General features: G+C 37.3%; 1 protein-coding gene across 6 annotated transcripts in view; it reads right to left on the bottom strand.

Annotated features, from left to right (window-relative positions):
* The window catches only part of ARHGAP10 (Rho GTPase activating protein 10), a 318329-nt gene that overhangs the window by 94159 nt on the left and 200454 nt on the right, over positions 1-23716 (bottom strand). For all 6 annotated transcript variants that reach the window (XM_038558962.1, XM_038558960.1, XM_038558961.1 and 3 more), the window contains 4 exons: positions 21077-21164; positions 12762-12820; positions 3707-3812; positions 2106-2265 (listed from right to left, as the gene is read on the bottom strand). In XM_038558962.1, coding sequence (XP_038414890.1) covers positions 2106-2265; positions 3707-3812; positions 12762-12820; positions 21077-21164 — 413 coding nt within the window. The remainder of the gene's footprint in view (positions 1-2105; positions 2266-3706; positions 3813-12761; positions 12821-21076; positions 21165-23716) is intronic.

The following is a 23716-nucleotide window of genomic DNA, read 5'->3' as shown; positions in this document are numbered from 1 at the left end:
AAATATGAACTAATCCAAGCTAACAGCTCCCCACCCCCAGCAACCCTGTGCTTCCAAATCTAAACCCACGCACTTAATGAAGAATCTGAAACTCAATATCTCACTTGCCTCCTCCTTGATAGGAAAGTCAGTGCTTTAATTCACATTGGCTATGCATTCACAGCATTATCTAGCATAGTCACAGAAAGGCAGAGGGGAAAACAGAAAGCCCTCTCCTTAGCTCTATAAAGCTTCATCTGTGAGAGAGGGTTTGGTTTCATCTGCCATCACTATTATAATTGCCTCAGCAATGCCACTTGGAAATTCCTATAGGATTTGTTAACAAGGTGAAAGCAGCACTATCTACGTCCCGAGTAGAAAAATCATGGACTTATCTTCTCAGCTTCAAATAAGAAAACAGAAAGCTGCAGCATTTGATGGCAATCCTTTCATCCAAGAGCAAGACCCAGAGCTAGTATTTTCACAAATAAACTGCATAGAAGTTCCCTAATTGGGATTTAATCTAATGATAGCCATACCACTAAACATTGTTCCAAAGCTTGTGGGTCTATTTACTTTTTTCTTCTTAAAGATTTCTTTATTTATTGGAGAAAGAGAGAGAGAGAAAGCAAGTGAGCAGGTTGAGGGTGGGGGGCAAAGGGAGAGAGAATCTGAAGCAGACTCCACACTGAGCACAGAGCACAATGTGGGGCTAGATCCCATGATCCTGAGATCATGACCTGAGCCAACACCAAAGGTTGGACACTTAACCAGCTGTGCCACCCAGGTGCCCCTAATTATTTCTTCATCTAAAAATGTTTATTAGCCATCTTTCCTTAAAATTATCTGGATAGCTTAGGGCACCACTTCCTATCTAAAAACAAGCAAAAAAAAAAAAAAAAAAACCTTCTTATAACAATGAGCAAGCTACTTTCACTATAATGGACAAGAAAATCTCTGACCAGATCTCATACTGAACTCTTCAGTGGGAACCACTCTTCACACAAGCTAGAATTGCTCTAGCAAACAGCAAATGCAACAAGGCTCTTGCTCTGCCTTGCTCATAGAGACTATACCTCTGTTGTTTCTTTCTTTCCCACTCCTCTGACCCTCCTTAAAATTTACTGAGTTCATCAATTCATCCAATAAACATTAACTCAATGCTTAATATGTACCAGGTATTATTCTAAGTATAAAAAACTATCTCTGTCCTCAAGTATCTGGCAGGGAAAAATAGATAACTATGACAATAAATAAGTTATATAGCATGCTAGACAGGGACAAATACTATGGGATGCAACTCCCAAAATAGGGCTCCACCTCCCAGACTGTGAGCTGCTTTCCATCGGGGACTGTATTGTTCATCTTCGCAGCCTAGTACCTCATACACGCTTGGCATATAGTGCAATCTCAGTTGAAAACAAGCAAACAAACAAACAAACAAACCTCTAATAAACAAATGAGTAACCAAGCATTTTAACAGTTCTCAAATTTCCTATCTTAAAAGAAGTGAGTAAAATTATAAGCAAGGTCCTGAACTATAATGATAATGAGAAAAAAACTACATAAAAGTTCTTGAAAGAATCTATTGTATTTTGAAGACTCTTATAGTCCCCAGATCATAGAGAAACAAGTAAAAAGCTGTGTCACTAAAGAGATTATTCATTATAAACCAAAATTCTTAACCTGGGGTTCCCAGATTCAGGGATGCATGTGACTCCCCGGAAACTGTTAGCACCATATGGGACATAAGGGGGAGTTACAAGTGTGTTTTTCTAGGGAGAGTGTGACACAGATTGGCAAAAATATTTTCCCTGTGTTACAAAAATAGAATTTGAGAAATCCAAGGATAGGACTGAAGGTTGCAAAGAATCTAAACAGTCCAATATTATATTGTAGATAATCATTTGCATCTGGGTAAATGCTTAAACCAATGAGATAACAGACGACCAGGTAAACTTCAGATTTACGGAAATCCAGTGGAAGACTGAAGCTCAATGGGAACATCTCAGAACCAAACTCTTTATTATAATAATAACAAAACCATTTAAAGGTAGTGGGGAATCTTATAGTTTCGTATGGAGATAAAGCCAAAAAACGGGAAAGGAAAAACAAAGGAAGTTTACCTTTTCATGGTTTTCAATTAAGATTTCCACCACGATGTTCTGAAACTTCAAATCCATGATGGCAGCGACAGTTTCTTCCTGTGGCCTCATCAGAGTTGGTCCAAACACCACTCCTAGATTTGCCACAGTCATGAGGTTCTGCTTGGAGTGATTTGAAACACTGATATGGAAGAGGTGGGGAGAGAAAGTCTCCAGTCAAAAGAGAGCCAATAGCTGGGGAATATACAATCTTCTGCTAACTCTTTATTTCCTTAAAAACAAGGAGTCAAGATATTCAACTGTCCTCAATGTCTGCTTCTGAAATAATAGGATCTGACAAGACCCTAGGAAGTGATGAAGCCCCTGCCTACCTTCCTACTATTCCTCTGTTCTTGATGCTTGGCTGTAACCACAATGGCTTCCTTAATAATTCCATGTTTATGCTAGGTTTGTGCCCCTTGAAGATCTTCTTTTACCATTTCCCTCTATTTTTAGTATCCTCTTTTTCCCTAGACTATTATATCCCTGGCTTCCAGTAATGACCAGACTGTATGGTACCTCTGTTAGAATTAGCTACATAGAACTTGGTCAGAGCACCCATATTCACCTCTTTGGCCCAATTCACTGTGCAGTGATCAACCTATACAACTGTTCTCAGAAGCCCTGACACTTAATTCAGGTCTCAGTTCAAAGGTCTCACCCTTAAGATACCTTCCATAATAACCCTCTTCGTAGTCCCATAGCCGATATACATTCTCTAACCCCTCATTGTAGCTTGTTTTTTTTAACCACTTATTACCTGAAAGTATTTTGTATTTTTATTTGTAATCTGTTTATGATCTTTTCTCTCTTAGAAAGAAGGGACTTCATGAAAGTAAGGAATTCATCTATCTTGTTTGACTATGTATCCACTAGCACCTAAAAAAGGCATTCTGTAAATATGTGTTGGCTAAATGAATGAATGGCTACACTAGCAGTAGGACATTTTGGAGGATGTAATATCGTCTGACTTTCCGTTTCTTTTTATGTAAAACAAAAACATAATAAATAATATAACTGAATTTAAAGCATTCTAAAACAGCATTCCTCAGCTTCCTCTTACCTCTAAAATTCTGCAATTACAGTGATTTAAGAGTCATTTATATTTGAAGAGGGGGCTAATTTCTCCATGAAATGATTACATTTTGCTTGCTTTTTAAAGGAGTAAAAAGACTAGAATGGATCCTATGAAATAACTACCTATTACTGGATTAAACTAATTTAAAGGCCATGTTCAAATTTAGAGTTAGGTAGGTGTGAAACTAGACTAAATTCACTAACAGACTTATAATCACATTTCCAGAATCTGTGTACAGGGAAGTGGATAATATTCTCTTCTTTTACTTCCAATCAAACCCCAAGTTGCTGGCAGTGATGTTAAGCAAATAATTATACTACTTCACGAAAGCATCATATTTCAATGCTCTTGTCCAAAACATACACAGTGAGTCAACTGTCCAGCCTGGCTTTCCAGGCGTGGTCCTGGTATTGTGTAGAGAGCCCCACTTCCAACCGTTACAAATCCAAGAACCCTGCATGGCACCCAGAGCGAAGCAAAGAAAGTAGGAGAGAAAGAGGCTTACTTTGTTAAATGTTTCACCAAAATATCCAACATTTCTTTATTTTTCTCTGGCAGTTTGTGTACCAAGAAATGGATAGCATTAACACGAGATTCTGGGCTTCCACTTTCTTTAAAGAAAAAAGAAAAAAAATAGATTACTCAGAATCAAATACAGTCCTAAAAATCAACCATTACAACAGTTCATCTGTTCAATATCTTTAAACAGAGAATTTAAATGTATTTTGTCACTTTTCAAAAAAAAAGGTGGGGGACCTATCTTTTGCTGTATTCCTTAGTCCTCTGTACCTCTCCTATGAGATACTTTCAGTGTGAATGCAACAAGTGCCTTCCCCTAGGATGATATTTAACAACAGAGGGCTACTACAGCTTCTCCTTCCTGCACACTACAGTTCAAGTCTGCTCATCATTTGCAGAGTCGCATCACTGTCACTGCCCTATGATGGAATGCAAATAAAATATGGGCAAATAGGTTCTTCCCTCTTAGGGTTGAGTTTTATTCCCCCAAAAGGACACACTGAAGTTCTAATCCCTGAGTGTCTCAGAACATGACTGTTTTAAAATGTACCTAGGATTTGTTTGAATCAGGTATGGTAAGACACGCAGACATGGAAATGACTGAGTGGAAGGAAGAGGTTTATACTCACAGTCCTTAGAAACAGGAGGCATGGTATGCCAGGGTCAGTCAAGAGGCAGAGAAAAGAGGAGAAAAATGTGGGCAAGAGGCTTTATTGTGCCTTCCATGTGAAAAAACAGGCGAGGCAGAGTAAGCCGGCTTAGGATTGGTTGGTTTGAATTATTTTAGCAGGCTCTGGGGCACAGGGGCTGTGTCAGGCATCAGGTACCTGGCCCTGAGGTGATCAGGGCAGAAGAATGAATATTGACATGGAGTGGAAGAGCCCAAAAGACAGAGTAAAAGTGAGAAAATGGGCTCTGGATTGGTTGGCACATGGAAAGTATATTCAGTTTACTACCTCAAGGACTTGGTTAACCCCAGGAAGGGCAGTCTCCCCAGGGTCAGTAAGGCTCCAGATGTCAAAACATCAGAATAAAAAGCCATGCTTAACATAATGACCTTACTTGGGAATAAGGTCATTGCTGAAGCCATCAGTTAAGATGAGATCATACTGGAGTAGGGTGGTCCCTTAATCTAGTATGTCTGGTGCCCTTATAAGAAAACAAAGACACAAAGAGAAAATGGCCATGTGAATGTGAATATAGACACAGGAGAATATATCATGTGACAATGGAGGCAGAGATCGGAGTGGTGTGTTTACAAACCAGGAAATGCCAAGGACTGCCGGGAACCACCATATGCTGGAAGGAGTATGGAAAAGCCTTCCCTGGAACTTAGAGGTCGGCCCTGCCAACCTACACCTTGATTTTGGACTTCCATTCTCTAGAACTGTGAGTGAGTAAATGAAGGAATGAATTTACTAATTTATTTACTTATTTATTTATTGACTGATTGGTAGATTGATTAATTGATGAAAGCCATCCAGCCACCCTAGGGAATGAATACATTCACTTTCCCCCTTAGACTCTGGAATAAATTCTCCATGGCTCTTATTAACAAACGATGTGCCCAAATTCCCTTTCTCATGTTCTCGACAGAAAATATCAAACACATCAATAAAATGCTTGCTATTGAGAATTCCATTAAAGTTTTCAGTAGTGTCAAAGAAGCGACTAATGAGAATCCTGTGATCAGTTAAGGCAGTGGAAGGAACGGTAGAGACTGCTTGGAGGCTCATGGAGAGCTGGAAGGAGAAGCTGAAGATGAGTTTCATGTAAGGGAGGGCATTTGAGTTGGGTCTTGAAGAACAGATAATTCAAAGAAGAAAGGGAGAACTGGGGAGGAAGGGGCACACTCCAGATTCTGCAAACAGTAGGAGAAAATGCACGGCCTAGGCAGAGAGAACACCTCAAGCATATGGGAAGTCCGAGGCCAAACTCTAGTTTGTAAGAGCTAAATGGAAGAATCTGTCCTTACTGTTGGCTTTGAAATCAGTCATGGTAAAAAAAGGCTGGGAAGAGATATGAACAGAGTTAAATTTGGGGAAGATACATCTGACATTTTTTGATTCCAAGGTTATCTTTAAGTTGTGAATATTCATAAAGCTGTATGCTTATTATTGGTGCACATTTCTATTATGTTTCAACAAAAAGTTCACTTACATTAAGTTACCTATAATAAATCTCACCCTGAGGCTAGTAAATTTTAGATTTAATCTTTTCAGAATTTTGCTTCCTTTTTTCATAATGAAATGTGCAAACAAGACTATCTCATTTAATATACTATGGATATCTCTCCATGTCATTAAAAGGAACACCACAGCATCGATTCTATGAACATTTAAGTTGCTTTCAGTGACTGTACAGATAAATCTGTTCCAGTTTACACTTCCAATAGTAATGTTTTAGAGTGAGGAATGAGATCTTACAACACAGGACACAGCTGTTGCTAAAGAAAAAAGAAAGCAAAAAGGCTAAGAAATGAAAAGGAACCTGATAAAGCAGAATATAAATAATCAAATCATATTACATAATAAAAATTCTTAGATTGGGGGCACCTGGGTGGCTCAGTTGGTTAAGCATCTGCTTTCAGCTCAGGTCATGATCCCAAGGTCCTGGGATTGAGCCCCACAGTGCACTCCCTGCTCAGCAGGAAGCCTGCTTCTCCCTCTCCCTCTCTGCCTCTCCCCCAACTCGTGCTTGTTCTCTCTCTCTAACAAAATCTTTTTAAAAAAAAACTCTTAGATACAGACTAATTTTGTCACTGAAAACAAAAGTACAACTATCTAAAGAGTTAGGTGAGGAATATCACTCAGCCATAAAATAGATGAGATCCCGCCATTTGCAAGAACACAGATGGACCTAGAGGGGTGAAAGAAGTCAGAAAAAAACAAATACTGTATGATTTCACTTAAATGTGTAATCTAAAAAACAAAAACAAACAAACAAAAAACTCAGACTCATAAATACAGAAAAAAAGCAGGTGGTTATAGAGGGAAGGGTGAGGGTAGGGTTTAGTGGGTGAAGGGGTGTGGAAGGTACAAGCTTTCCGTTATAGAATGAGTAAGTCACAGGGATGAAAGGCACAGCATAAGGAATATAGGCCATGATATCATAATAACACTATATGGTGATAGACGGTGGCTACACTTGTGATGAATATAGCATAACAAATAGACTTGTCAAATCACTATGTTGTAAATTTGAAACTAATGTAACATTGTGTGTCAATACTTCAAATACAATACTTCAAAAAGTCTCACAAATTAGGTGATAAATTGTAATCAAGTTTTTTATCTGGAGTTAAAACCAAGATAATACCTCATTATATCAAAGCTGGAGAAAAACGAAAGTAATTTTTAAAAACTAACATTTTCAATTCACAGCTTTAATTTTAAAAATAAAATTAGAGGAAAAAATTAAAGTCAGGACTCTGAAAAATTCCAAAGGAATAAAAGGATAACTGCCTATGATAAGAATTACATACATTCAAAAACTGAAAATTTTCTAAAACTTTGCACTAAAAAGCTAGTTCTAACTCATGTTATCTATCTTGTCATTAGTAGGATCTTTCTCCAAAGAAAACCTAATTTTAATATTTGGGGATTTATTAATTTTTCAGAAACACAAGCCAGAGAAATCATTTCCCACCCTCTAAGGTTAAAGTTCTTCATTTCTAAAAATAGTAGAATCAGTTTTGAAAAACAGAGTCAAAGCCTTCCACTTCCTTCTCTGAGTGCCCCTACGACACCTATCTTCATTTGAAATCACACAGGCATTTTTTTGAAGCCTGCTTCTTCCCTCTTTCAAAAAGAAGAATATTTGGAAATAAGATTTTTTTCTTTTTTAAGATTTATTTATTTATTTATTTATTTGAGAAAGAGAGAGAGCAGGGGCAGATGGTCAGAGGGAGGGAGAGAGAGAAAATCTCCAGTAGGCTCCCCACCTAGCACAGAGTCAGACTCAGGGCTTGATCCCAGGACCCTGAGATCATGATCTGAGCCCAAATCAAGAGTCGGGCATGTAACCAATGAGCAACCCAGGCACCCCTGGAAGTAAGGCTTTTAAAGTAAAGCTACTTTTTTCTCCATTTTGTTTTGACATTAATCATAAATCTCTACTAAATAGTCATTTCCATGTAGCTGCAACATAATAGTAACTTTAAGTTACTCAAAAAAAAACTTTCTAAATGATAAATTACATAATGAGATAAATTATCTTCAGTTGCTTCTGCTATATGCATTTCATTGTTTTAATTTATATAAATTATATAATTAAAAGCATAACTTAAAATCTAGGATGCTGAATTAATCATGATGCCAAGTTCCTAACATACACTAGGGAATTAGGAGTTTACCATAAAAGAGAAAAAGCATTTTTTATTGTGAAACTAGAAATCAGCAACCACAACGCTTAATGTATGTGCTTATGATGCTGCGCCAACTAACGGAGACTGAAAAAGATATGATTGTGGCTTACTGGAGCTAATCAGAGATACTTGTACAGATAAATATTAAATTATTTCAATATTTAAATGTCATAAGCCATTAGTACTCTAATTTTAGAAAAGCATTAGCAATAAATACCCAAACACTTCCCAAGGTGCTTCACCCAACAGACATTAAATATTCGAGTTCTTCTTCTTTTTTTATTTATTTATTCATGAGAGGAAAAGAGAGAGGACGGCAGAGGCAGAGGGAGAGGTAGGCTCCCCAAAGAGCAGGGAGCCTGATGTGGGACTCAATCCCAGGATCCTGAGATCTTGACCCCAGCTAAAGGCAGACGCTTAACTGACTGAGCCACTCAGGTGCTTCTGCGGGAGCACAAGTTCAAGTTCTTCTGTGGGAGATCCTACCCAATGGGAAATGAATATATCCAGCTGTGCCCTGTATCCCCTGATAGTTTTATTTTTCATCATGACTTAAGAACGTCGTGATTATGATTTTGCTTCCCAGGTAACTTGACTACAGAAAGAAACATACAGAACATAGCAAGCAAGTGTCCTTGTTCAGAAGAAAAATATTTTTTAAGATGCCATAAGAGGCATCCAGGCTTTGGCAGTCATTCTCAAACTAAGCTTAATGGGAGTCCAATCCTGAATGGGTCCAATTTTTATCAATATGATCTATCAAGGGCTCTGACCTTGAACTGCAACATTCTCAGAGGTAATAAATGCCATAGAAAAACACATCCAGGTAGACACCTAATAGCCTTCTCCAGATGGGCACAATCTTTTGCATTCCTGCACAGGCCAAGTAAACCGTGTTTTCATCTTAGGAATTTTTATACTAAAAGATCATTATAGGGTTACATAGGTGGTTCAGTGGGCTAAGCATCTGCCTTCAGCTCAGGTCATGATCCCAGAGTTCTTGGATCGAGCCCCATGTCCAGCTCCCTGCTCAGTGGGGAGTTTGCTTTTCCCTCTCCCTCTGCCCCACCCCCCCACTTGTGCACTCTTGCTCTCTCAAATAAATAAAATGTCTTTAAAAATTAAATAAAAGCTCATTTTATTTTCTCACAAGATGGATGGTGTGAAGTAATAAGAAACATATATTGGTCTCTGCTTCTGGTTCTTGGCAGAGAGAACCTAAAAGCCTTTAGAGCCATAGGAGTGCCAGAGAATCTTCTATTCTAATATTTAGTCTTTGATCCTAGATCCTGACACAAAGCTCCAACAACCTCCATAATTTTGTGAGTGGTCAGAGTGTCTGACACTGATCTCCTAAGTCCTTTGGAATTTCCTGGGTGATAATTTCTTGAACATCTTTTGTTCTAATGAGGTGATTTCTGGTGGACTCCTAAATGGGGCTGATCACCAGACAGACCAAGCCATAATTAGAAGTTCAGAATTTTCAGCCCCACCTCCCATTCTCTAGAGAGGGAGAGAGAATTCATAATCCATCATGCCTTCATAATGACACCTCCATAAAAATAGTAGAGTCCGGTGAACTTCAAAGAGGGTGAACACATCTACATGCCAAGGTGGTGGCACCCAACTCCACAGGGACAGAAGCTTCTATACTCAAGACACTTCTGGATCTCACCTAATGTATGTATCTCTCTATCTGGCTCTTCATCTGTATCCTCTATCACATCCTTCATCATAGAATAAGCTGGGAAATACAACTTTGTGTTTCCCTGAGTTCTGTGAGCCATTTATCATACCTAAGGTGGGAGTTGTGAAACTGATTTCTAGTGGGTTAGGCAGAAGTCCTGAAGACAACCTGGACCCCACAACTGGTGTCTGGAGTGAGGGCCATCTTGTAGGACTGAGCTTTTGCCCTGCGGGACCTGATGCTAACTTCACGCAGGTAGAATCAGAACTGAATTGAATTGTATGACACCTGGCTGGCGTCGCAGAATTGGTTAGTGTGGGGGGAAAAACCCACACAGCTGGTGACCAAAGGTGTCAGAAATCAAGTATTGTGTGTGAGAGTAAAGGAGAAACAAAGGAATGGTTTTCCTAGACAGATGGACTCTACTTCCCTTCAGCAATTTTAGTTAACTCTCTCAGCTGAGAGGGTTTAAGTTAACTCTCTTAATTTTCAAAAAAAAATTATAATAATAATAATTTCCCAATGCATTTAACACTGAATAGTCAGTATTTTTTAAGAATTAAGAGCAAAAAATATTTGTCTTTTGTGGTATCAAAAAAATAAAATTCATATTTATATTAGGCAGTCCGGAAATTAACCCATGGGTTCTCAACAGAAGCCACTGGAGAAGAAACCAAGGAGAGAAAATAAAGGGACCCAGGAGTAACCTTCAGAACTCTCAGCAGGGGGAGCAAAAGAGACCATCTCAACAGCCCAGAACAGATGGAAACCTTCGCAACATGACCAAAAGGAATCAAAAATTCTTATCCATGCTCATATGAGAGGCAGTAACAAAGATTGGCGATGCTTGATAATTTTAGCAGGCAGTTCTGCTAACAGACATTTTCGCACAACAAGGCCATCTATGCCGCTGTTAATGGAAAATGATAGCCTGACCACAATTCCAATTTCCCAACAATATTGAAAAGGGAAGACTAATTTTGGCCACCTGACTTCTGTAACTGTTTTTATGCAATACTTGCAAGTACATGTGCAAGAGATTAGAGAATTTGCTTCTACACTCTTTCCTAAGAGAGGCACAGTGAGTACCGAGAGGGGTGCTCACAGAGATTCAAATAAAAAATTAAAGTCCACATTGGGAATACTGGATACACCAGCTTAACAGATGTACTTTTTCTCATTAAATAAGGTAACTACAGGTCCCGTTCTAACAGCAGCTCCACTTGGGTGCAAATACATGCCAATGATTACAGTAGCTATAGTATTTCTTTGGAACAGGCCTGTTATTCAAATCATTGTTGGAGACTCTATTACAACATCCCCAGAAAGCTGGGAGGCAAAACACAAAAGGCCCCAGTCTAGCAGGTGATGATACTGTTTATATTTACGCAATCTCTTCTACTACATTGCAAGGACAGCCACAACAAACTCTTTAAACTCACTTCCTACCACCACAGACTTCATTAATAAGTTCCTACCTCTTACAAAGACTTTATCTGGTAAAAAACATTGACGTTAGAATTTCAAACACAAGGACTTCCATTGTAAGGCGTGATAATCATAATGACACGAACTTGTGATCACTTAAAACCTCACTCCATAATCACTTTATCTTTCTCCAACTCTCAAATGATTCTAGATTAAAACTGGCATTCTTCTGCTTTTTCCAGTCTCTAAGGCGAACAACATGAAACAACTGTCCTCCAAAGAGAGTTCAATTTCTCTTTTCCCTAGTTTGCCAAAAATGCCACAGGGAAGGAATCAAAACAACTAAGCCTTTGCTTGAGTTTTTGCCAAGAAAATTTTCCCCCACTTCCTTGATCACATAAACTCTCAAAAAAAAAAAAAAAAAAATCCTCTTCCACACAAAAACAGGAGTGAGTAGAACCATATTTTTTGCCTTTTCCAAAAGCCTATTTTATAGGTACAGTCTAGTTGGGCCTACACATTGCTTTTCTCTGTAACACACTGGCTGCAGCAAAGACCTCACAAGAAGATAACATTTAAAGCAATGTTCGGGCAGCAGTACCATAGGACCCAAAGGGATTGCTCTAAATTTTTCAGGAGATTAAACTATGGAATACATCCAAGGGGGAAGAATTAAAAAAAAAAAAAAAAGGAAATGAAAATACAATTATAGCTACTGTCAGTGCACCTGTGAAAACCAATCCCTCAGGTTTTAGCCAGTGGAGCTAGGGTTTTGAATTTTAAATAAAGATCCCTATAACCTGGCAAGTTACTTAACATGTCTCAACTTTCATATCCTTAACTATTAAATACCTCACACCCATGTATTTCAGAAGACTGATGATCAAACACCATGTGTCAAACACAGAAACTGAGGTGTATGAATAATAGAGAGAAAACAGACAGCTTCAAATGAGTAGGACTCACGAAAAATTTAATCACAAATTAAAATTCTACCAACTATAGGCCTTTTGTTTTTAAGGCCTTTTTTATTTAATATTTTATCACATATAATTCACTATCAGATACTGTGTGGGCTTCTGGCATTATCTCAATATCATCCTTCTGCCTGTAATTTCCAACTAAATATCTATGTGAAGCCATTTCCAACCTGTTAATCTCTCCAAATCTGTGAATCGTCCCAACCTTCGGCAAGTTAAATACTTCTGTGTTCCCAAAGCATCTTGCTCATGCCATTATTATATGTTTTATGGGATAATGGGAGGTGTATGAGCCCCAATACTTTCTGAAAAATGGACTCCAGAGGGCAGAAATCCCTCACAGCTCCATGTACCCAGTAATCTACCAGTGACTAGCACACAGTAGGCAATAAAAAATGTGAATGAATGAATGAATATATTAATAGTCTCTAAAAGAGGAAAGAAATCAAACATCTTCTAAAGTGACTTCTATCTTTAACACAGATTACAAGAGCATTAAGTTAGATTTTTCAAGAGGAAATTTTAGTGTAAACACACTGTCAATGACCCAACTGTCTCTGTGCCTCTACATAATACTTACTGGCTGGAACAATGAAATCTCCATGTAACTCATAGGTCATAAGAGGTTCTGGAAGACTCCTGTATGAAAAGGACAGTTCAGAATTACCAAACACATCACTGCTCTTTGCGCTCAATTTTTATAAGAGATTATAAATATAATGTGCAATTCTAGGCTAATGTGTAAAACTTTCCCTAGGAAATCTTTTACATATCAAAAAGATCTATAAATCAAATGGATTACTTTACTATCTGTACCAGGCACTACCAAAGCTTAAGCAGCCACAAATCCCTATCAGATCTAATCACATATTTCATAATCTTGGAAAGTACCTTTACAAACATCTGATTTTATATATAAAACTTCCTTCTATACTAACTTATTTAAAGTCAAACATTCTATCTAACCAAACATAAGTATATAGTTTTGAAAATCATCTCTAGTATATTAATTGAAGATGCTACAAAAAAATTAAAAACTTTAAACAAATATCCTCTCTGCTTACATATCTCTACTATAGAAATATGATATCCATTTTTGGTTTATGCCTATGAAACATTAAAAGAGATATGAAATAAAATTGATAATAATGTAAAAAATATCCACATAATTTTAATCTTCTACCAAGCAGATTACACAAATGGTAGTGTATTTTATCCTGTGGTCAACAGAATACTACATTTCAGTCAATCTTTATACGTATCTTAAATTTTAAAAGACCAGATCTCCAATCTCTGTAAAAACACTTAAAGAACACTTAGACAAGTATCAATCTGCACAGTCTTTCTGGAGGGCAATCTGGCAAGATATTAAAAATTGTTAAGAGGTTTATATTGTGTAACCCAGAATTCCTCTTCAAATGCTTAAGAAAAAAAAAATCAAAGACACAAAAAAATTAAGGCATATATAAAAGCCAAGAAGAAATGTGGGGATAAAGGAGTTTATTTCCTATTCATAAAGAGGACAATTAATCAACAAGACATAATAATCCTAAATGTTAATGTATTTAATAATAACAGGAGTTTCAAAATACATGAAGCAAATATTGATGGAACTATAAGAAGAAACAGACAAATCCACAACCATGGCTGGAGATTTAAATACTTCTCTGTTGGAGTAACTGATGGAACAAGTAAACAAAAAAATCAGGATACAGAGGATCTGAATAAAGCTATCAACTAATTTTACCTAATTGATATGTCCCTCACCTAAATGACACTCCATCCAACAGGAATAGAAAACATATTCTTTCCCAGTGCATATGGAACATTTATCAAGATAAGCCATATTTTAGGCCATTGAACAAATCTCAATTTAAAAGGGTTTAATGTATACCAGCTATTTCTCTTATTACAATAAAAACTGAAGGGGGAATCTCTGGGTGGCTCAGCAGTTTAGTGCCTGCCTTCGGCCCAGGGCATGATCCTGGAGTCTTGGGATCAAGTCCCACATCAGGCTCCCTGCATGGAGCCTGCTTCTCCCTCTTCCTGTGTCTCTGCCTCTTTCTCTCCCTTTATTTCTCACGAATAAATAAATAAAATGTTTTAAAAGAAACTGAAGTAAAAATCAATAACAGAAAGATATCTGGAAAACCCCAAAGAAAGAGAAACTAGAAAGTATTTTGAACCAAATGAAAAGGAAAACACAACAGACTTTAAGGGATGTTACTAGTAAAGTAGTATTCAGTGGTAAATTTGTATCATTCAACACCTATATAAAAAGACAGGCCTTAAACCAAAGACTTCACTTTCTATATTGAAGAGTCAGAGAAAAAAAGAATAAATTAAACCCCAAATAAGCAAGGGAACAGAAATAAAATCAACAAGATTCAAATTCAACAAGATAAATAAACAAATAATACATCATGCCCTAGCTGGGTTTATCACAGAAATGTGGTACTGCCTTAATATTAAAACAAAATCAATGTAATTTGCCACACTAGAAAACTAAAATAGAAAAACTGTATAGTCCACTCAATAGACAATTTAGAGGAGAAAAGAGAGCTTTTCCTTTTTCCTACAAGTGGTACTCGAATAATTAGGCATTCATATTCCAAAGCAAACTTGGATCCTAATCTCATATCTTACATAAAAATGAATTCAAAACAGATCACAGATCTAAAAGTATAACCTAAAACCATAAAACTTCTAGAAGAAAATATAAAAGAAAACCTTTGTGACTTTGGGTTAGGCAAAGATTTTTGGTACATCACCAAAAGTACAGTTAAAAAAAAGAAAGAATGATAAACTGGGACTTCATCAAAATTGATGCTATTTAAAAGATACTAGTAAAAGAAGGAAAAGACAAGCCACAGACTGAATAAAACATTTGCAAAACACGTATCTGAGAAAGGATGTATCCAAAATACATTTTAAAATTATCAAAATATAATAAGGAAACAAATAGTTATTTTTTTTAATTGCATGAAAGACACAGACATTTCACCCAAGAAGACACACAGATAGCAAATATGCACATAAAAAGTTTAAGATTATCAGTATTTATGGAAGTGAAAATTAAAAGCACGAGATACCACTACACACCTGTCTGAATGGCTAAGATGAAGACAACTGACCATATCAAGAGTTCACAAAAACTCTTGCACATTTCTGGGGAGAATGTAAAAAAATATAACCACTCTGGGGAAAAAAAAAAAAAAAAAACCATTTCGTGGGCAGCCCTGGTGGTGCAGCGGTTTAGCGCTGCCTGCAGCCAAGGGCGTGATCCTGGAGACCCGGGATCGAGTCCCACGACAGGCTCTCTGTATGGTGCCTGCTTCTCCCTCTGCCTGTGTCTCTGCCTCTGTCTCTATGAATAAATAAATAAAATATTAAAAAAAAAAAAAACAGTTCATCAGTTTCCCAAAATGTTAAACATATATCCAATATACAATCTCAACAGACATTCCACTCTTAGGGCTTGACTCAAGAGAAATATGAGCTTGTTCACTCAAAGAATTTTTGGTAGCTTTATCTGTAATAGCCAGAAGCTACAAACAACCCAAATATCCATCAAGAGCTGAACAGATACTTTAAAAAATCTGTAGTGTAGAGGCACTTGGGTGACTGACTCAGTTAAGTATCCAACTCTTGATTTGGGCTCAGGTCATGATCTCAGAGTCGTGAGATCAAGCTCTACATCAGGCTCAGTGTTCAGTGGGGAGTCAGCTTGAGATTCTCTCCCTCTTTTCTTGTCCCCCCACCCCCCACTACATGTACTCTCTCTCTCACATAAATAAATCTTTAAAAAAAAAGTCTGTGGTGTATCCATACAATGGAACACTGGTTAGCAACAAGGAGTGAACTACTGTACATGCTACAAAACAAACGAGCCTCTAATTATGCTAAATGAAAGCACCCAGTTTTTTTTTAATTTTAAAAAAAATTTTCCTTCCATTTATATGAAATTATAAGAAACAAAAATCAATGTACAAGGACAGAAAGCAGACCAGTGGTTGCCTAGGAATAAGAGAGTGGGAAGAGAAGGGTAGGAGAGAGGGATTCCCAAGGGGCATGAGGACACTTTGGGGGGTAGTGGTTAGGTTCACTATCTTGATTACAGTAACTGCTTTACAGGTGTGTATGCACAAGTCAATCTTATCACAATGTACACTATAAAAATATGTTGTTTATTACAGGTCCATTTCACTTCAATAAAGCTGTTTAAAAAATAAAACAGATGGAAAAATATATTTACAGGTCATATTCTGTACATACAACTTAGGATACTACAGAACACACACACACAGACACAAAGACAACCGTAGACACATCAACTAAAACTTAAAGCCCTAGTGAAGAAAAGCTGTTCCTTATTTCCTCTCTCCCTCCCCTCCATCTCCTACGCTCTCATTTAAAGAAGAAAAATAAAATCAATTATACCACAGCCTAAATAAAAAGAAGTAAACTTTCGGGGTTTTTTGTTTCAAAATATGGATAAATGGAAAATGGCAAGGAAGGAAAATGAGGACTTAGCACAGAAGGAAAACTAAGCAGTACTGAAAAAAAGGTGGGGGGTAGGCGGGGGTGTGTGTGTGGAAGAGAACAACCTAGAAAAGCCATAGAGAGCATTTCTTTTCTAGTAAAAATGAATTTGCATCGAAATACCTTCTACAAGCTACTTCTACCATTGCCATATGTCGGCTACTCAATACAGCATAAACAATAAGTATTAAATATTGTTGATGATAGGGAAGCAGTAATAAACATGACAAGTTCCCCACACAAAATGTATTATACTGAGTCACTGTGACTCTTAACTTGCCATCCAACATGTTTCGAGCTACCTCTCTGTGCCACCCCTTGGGATCTGTCTATGAATATAAATCCTAATATTTATCTAAGCTAGCATTTTCCTCCTGAAAAGTTCCATTCCAATTTGCAGGCTTTAAAGTTTCCTCTAGGTAAAATCAGTTTACTAAAAACCTCAAAAATAGCTCATTTGCCCCCTCATGATGCGAAACCATCGTAATGAACACATCGCTGGACATCAAAATTATGGTCTGAATCGATAGGCAATCAATCAGAGAGTTGGTATCCAGCCCTCTAAAACACTAAAGTAAAGAATCTTTGCCTCAAGTTAGTAGAAAAAAAAGGAAGAGGCCATACATGTATTTGATGCGCATCTTTTCTTTATCTTTCTCTTAATGTTTTAGGGATTTGGCTATTTCCCTTCTTACACCTCCAACCTCCCAACCAGTAAGATGGCTGGATTATTTGCAGTGAGAAGAATTCAAGAGCAACAGCTTTTTGGGTGAGAAAAACTATATTCAACTTTGTGCTATGGTACCCTAAGTGACAAAGCTAGGATTCCAACCCACACAGGCTTCCTCCAATCATGCTCTTGACCATCACACCATATTACTTCTTGTACTGAGAGAAATGCACATGCTCAGGCCATAACCAGATAGCCAAAATAAAAATTCAGTTTTCTCTCATTTGGTGCATCACCAGAAAAAGTATTACTTAAAACCCTAATTACTGAATTTTTGTTGCTAAAAATAACACAGTGGAGAGAACAGCAACCTAACTTTCAAAATCTCCCAAGGCATCTGCCATTTTATGATAATCACTTTATCACATTTAGGCAGACTGTGTATATTGTTAGGAGTGAAGTTATATAATAATAGCATCTCATAATGTTGTTCTGTAGGCAATGTTTGCTTAAAAGCAGAATTCAAAAGATAAAGCAACGTAATGAGAGAAAAAGGCAGAAAAAGCACACAAGACCAGTAGTGATAAGGAACTAGCTTCAAAAAGTATCAAGAACCAAAAAGAAATTTTATGTATGGTAGTCAATAAAAAGATCCTCTAAGTTTATTAAACTACTTACCCCATCAGGAAAAAAAGGACTATGTAGAACAGGGTGGGGAAAAAAACCGCGACTGTTACAAAAGAATTGGATTTTTGCCTTTAGTTTTCCACCTTGATCAATCCCTTTAATTGTACTAGCCATGAGTTTACCAAACAGTAAAATGGGTTTAAAGCTACCTCCTGGAGTGGCAGCACCCCTTGTTCATCAAGTTAATATATGCAAGTCATTATATTTTTTACATCTCTCTGCCATTCTTTCCTTCATCCACTATTACAGGATTTCCCAATCTCAACACTACTGACATTCCATTCATTTGGGGGCAATGGTAGGTTGCCTCCTGCACTGTAGGATGTTCAGCAGCCCATCACTGGCCTCCACTCATCACATGCCAGTAGCACCTCCTTTCCAGCAACTGTGATAACCAACAATATTTCCAAATGTTGCCAAATATCACCTGGGGGATGCAAAATTTCCCTGTATCTGAGTGACATACAGTTCTAAATGTTAGAGATACTACAGTGAACAAGACATTTAAGATACCTATCTTCAGGAAGCTTAGATTCTAATCCCCAAGTGCGAGCTAAGGAGATTCATTTTGTCCATAATTCACTATTAGTCACTATTAGTGGCAGATAAGGAGATAGACATTAACATATAGCTTTAGCATTAATTTTATCCCCTTATCAACTAGGGACAACAATAATGTACTTCGTAGTTTAATAAAAAATGTAAACAATGGTTAAAATTGTTTGTTTAAATAAAATATTCAATACTTATTAAAATTATCTTGTTTAAATACTCAAAAATAGGTAATACACATCTAAACTCACTGATAAATTTTAATCTCATTAAAAAAGTGGGACAACCAGGGGCACTGGGGTGCTTCAGTTGGTTAGGCTTCTGACTCTGAAGTTCAGCTCAGGTCATGATCTCTGGGTTGAGGTTGAGTCCCATGTGGGGCTCACATTCAGCAAGGAATCTGTTTGAGATTCCCCTTCTCCCTCTGCCCCTCCCCCAACTTGCACACACTCTCTAAAATAAATCTTTAAAAACAAAGAAATGAAAAAGTGAGACTACCAGGTAACACAGGCCTCCTTACATAATACAGAAAGAATATAACACCACAACAATGTATTCTTCAAATAAGTCAATTAAAAAAAAAAAACCTAACCTGAATATAATAAAGTCTACAGATTTAACTGCTAGTTTAAAGGAAATATGATGGCTAGAGAAACATGTTAAACGACACCATGACACAATCTGCCACATCTAAAACACAGAAATTTCTATGTAAGAATGACCCAGGTTGGAGCACGTGGGTGGCGCAGTTGGTTGAGTGGCCAACTCTTGGTTTTGGCTCTGGTCATGATCTCAGAGTCATGAGATCAAGCTAAAGCCCCTCACTGAGCTCCATGCTCAATGCAGAATCTGCTTAAAAGATTCTTTCTCCCTCTCCCTCTGCCTCCCTCCTCTCTCTCTCTCTCTCTCTCGCTTTCATAAATAAATAAATCTTTAAAAAATAAAAAATAAATAGAAATGACTCAGGTTCATAAACAAACAAATAAAAATGCCGAGGGAAAGGAAAGCTTTGCAGAGGCAGGGTACTGTGCAGATTAAAAGTGTCTTAAAACATATCAATCAAATGAAATGTGTTGACATTATTCAAACCCTGTAGGAATTTAAATAAATATGAAAAACCTTTTGAAAAAAATCAGTAAAAAATAAAACATAGACTGAGTCCTGGATGATATTAATTTTGTTGGGTATGATAATTATATTCTTTTCATCTTTCTATATTGTCTTTCTTTAAAGTCCTTTTTGTAACATATGCTTAAATATTTATGGGTACAGCAATATGATGTTTTAGAAAATCTTTCAAATATTATCCAAGACAAGTAGCAGGTAGGGGGACTGAAGAAATAAGAAGAGTAGAATGTTGATGACTGTAGAAATAGGATAATGGGGCCAGAGGAGTCAGTATACTAAGCTCTCTGGTTTTACAGACTTGGAATTTTTCAAAGAGATGAACTGCTTAAAATATAAAATATATAATAGCAGTTCATTTTATGTGCTCATTCAAACCCAAATAATATATACCTGAAACACAATCCTATGTGTTGGTTAAAAAGAATCGATCCTGGGAAGCAAATGCCATTTGTCTGCCATACAAAAATCAAAAGTCCTCCAGAGCACCACAGCATAAGAATTACAGTCATGATTTTTTTCCTTTTTTTTTTTTCCTTTTTTCACTCTCTATTGTTCTTCATCTAGCCTCAAGCTTTTTATCATTAAACTCCTTTATTTTTTATAAAAAGGGTAATGACCCATAGAGATGCTGATCCCTATTCTAACTCTGGTCCTAAATATCTTCTATAATAAATGCAAAACTTAAGTTTATCTTAAAATATCAAGTAAACTTCTTTTCAAATAGCTTTGTATTTATGTGTTATCATCATAAGCTGCTAGGTTCAATGGTTTAAATTTAAACTAAAACAAAAATCTTCATTTTAGCCCAAAACATAAACAAGATTCAATGAAGTCAACAAATAGCCTTCTTCCTCACTGCTTCATAACACTTAATTCCTAAAACTCACATCAACAATAGACATCTATTTCAAAAACCAAGTCTATTCCTTGCAATTTACCAAACAAATCACATTTAACTACTACTTGCCACACTTTTGAAGACTCAGATCCCTCATAAACGTCCACCTTTTGGGGGCGTCTGGGTAGCTCAGTAATTGAGGGTCTGCCATCGGCTCAGGTCGTGATCCCAGGGTCCTAGGATCGAGTGCCCCATCAGGGTCCCCACAGGGAGCTTGCTTCTCCCCCTGCCTATGTCTCTGCCTCTCTCTGTGTGTCTCTCATGAATAAATAAATATCTTTAAAAAACATAGAATAAGTAAAAAGTCCCCTTTTTCATAAGGTTTAACTCAATGATTGAGATCTCTGGGCAGAGTTGGTGTTCACTTCTTAGATGCCCAAGAGCCCATGCTTCCTTCCTATCACTGAGAGGAGCTTACCTCAAGTACTGTTTCAGGGCACTTGTTATTGTCTTCACTTCCCACTCTATGGAATTCTCCAGGTCCACCTCATTGCATGTTTTTACATCTAGTGAGCAAGCAAGCAAGAAAACAGTGATTAAAACCCAGAACACTCAACGTCCCTCTTGACTGGCTCACAAAGCTTCCATTTTTAAATGGCCAAACCACAAATAATTAATTCTAGGATTTCTTATAAAAACATACACCGTTTCTTCTAGTATAAGCTGTTTTCTATTATTAGACATGCCTAAGCAACTTCAGAAGATCTGTAGTAGAGATCAAAGGAAGAGGATAAGATGGGGCTGGGAGGAGGGAAGCTCTGGACATAATAGAGCATTTCAATATTCACAACTCAGAGCACATACAGCCATGATGACTATAATGCTGATACTTATTACTATTATTAAAGACACTACTCAGGAGCTATGGCCTGGAGCATATGGCATTTGCAGTGCCTACATATTTTGCCATGTCTCAGGTGGCATTACTGTCATCACACTGCATTATGACAAGGGAAATAGTCAACACTGTTAATGGCAAAATGGCAACAAGTCAGTAGGAAGAAAGGACGATAAATGTTTCCACACTTCCAAGATCTCTACTCAACATATTATATTTCTGAAGATTAATGCATTATCAACCAAAATATAATATGGTGATACATAAATTTAAATTCAACTTTCACATCAACATCACAATTTATACACTCATCTAATAAATATTTATTGGAAGCCTCTGTGCAACACTTCTGACATTCTTTCTAAATAAAACTAGTTTTCTTTGTCCTGGAAGTATTACTGATGTGTTTCTTCCAAATGTCCTTTCAGATAGCTAATAAGCTTTACAGAAAAATACATATGGGGTGCCTGGGTGGCTCAGTCAGTTGAGTGCCCAACTCTTGATGTTGGCTCAGGTCATGATCTCAGGGTCATGAGATCAAGCCCCACATCCAGCCCATGTAGGGCTTTGCACTCAGCGGGGAGTCTGCTTGTCCCTCTCTCTCTGCTTCTTCTGCTCATGCTCTCACTCTCTCTTCAATAAATAAATAAACAAAATCTTTTTTAAAAAAAGAAAGAAAAATATGTGTGGTTAAACAAACTGGAGAAGAAGGGAGGTAGCAAATTCTGAGAAGGGAAAAGTGAGTGTTGGTTGAAATCAAAGGAAAGGATGATGGGAAAGGAAAAGTCAAGCACTCTGGGTATGGTGGCACCTTTAATCTTTCTAAGGCAGGGCTACTGTAGCCAACTGTGGCTCAGCACCAGCACCCAGGAGGAGGGCAGCGTGTTATCACAAACCTGGGCTTAGATTTCCACCACCACCCTGAGCAGCTACACCACCCAAAACAAGTCCATCCCAAATCTGTCTGAACTTCAGGTTTTCACCTGTACAATAAAGATCATGTAGAGGCTCTCACAGAACCCTGAAGAGCATCAAAGCAAATCAGGAATGTGTTCAGATTCCCATAAGTTGTTTAAATGAGTAGGTAATTACCACTGCTCAGTCACTAAAAGTATAAGTGTGCAGACGTGGTTCCTACTTAAAGGTAGCAAATGGGTTATGATGAAGGATATTAAACAATCAATAGAAGCCTGCCTGGTTTTCTGTACTCTCATCATCCAAAGGGGGGAAAAAAAAAAAAACTCGGACATCCCTGGAAGAGATCTTATTTCTTCCTCACTCCAGAATGATGTTTCAACTAAGACCCAAGACAACTACTCATTTCAGACTTTTCCCCTCCCTTACACTGTATTTGTCTATACAGGGGAGGAAACATCTTGTTAGTATTTTCTCTTGAAAGGCACTAAAAAGAAAAGCCTGTCAGCACAGGACCACTGCATGCAGTCAGGCACGCCACTTAAAAAGCTTTGGGCTTGGGCATGAGGAAGGAGAGATGGCAACTCAATGTTATTCTCAAACTTTCTGAAAATAAAGGAAAAACAGGAAGTGATGTTCCACAGCCATAACATCATACATATGAAGTCAATTACTCAAAAGTCTGGAGACTTTTTAAAGCACTTCAACAGTTCTTGATTACAGCAACTGACAGCAACATGCAATAAACTACAACAATGGCAATTGACACTGATTACATTTTGATCAGTTCCTACAATTCAGAACTCATTTGTTACTGAGCTTGTCAGACAAGCCACAGATACATTCAAGAAATCAAATTAAGCACCCTGATTAAAGGTGCAATCCTTTATAACTAGGACTAAATAATTCTGTTCTAAAGGCTTTGCCAACCAATTACTTCAGTAACTGAATATTCTCCCTCTCATTAAATCAATTATTTAAATCTCATTTTAACATACAAGTCAGATAACATTTTCAATCAACTTGCTACTGGCAAATCAGCATTTTAAAATCAGGAGGCTTCTGAAGGAAATCTTTTATTTTCATCTTTCTACCAAATAATCAGTCTATATTTTGAGAATAATATTCGTTCTATGGAAAAAAATAAGCCATCCTTTGAATTCATGAAATAAAAAGTAGCTGTCATATCAGAAGCTAATGACTACATAGCGCCTATGGTACTAATCCTCTATTAAATTTTTCACTGTTTTCAAATAACTCAATCATCCCTAGCAGTTCTTTACAATCAGTGGATGTACTGGGACC

This window comes from Canis lupus, chromosome 15, assembly GCF_011100685.1.
Source record: "Canis lupus familiaris isolate Mischka breed German Shepherd chromosome 15, alternate assembly UU_Cfam_GSD_1.0, whole genome shotgun sequence".
Taxonomy (NCBI): domain Eukaryota; kingdom Metazoa; phylum Chordata; class Mammalia; order Carnivora; family Canidae; genus Canis; species Canis lupus.
Note: the sequence above shows the minus strand (reverse complement) of the source record. Positions and strands in the feature narration are given on the sequence as shown.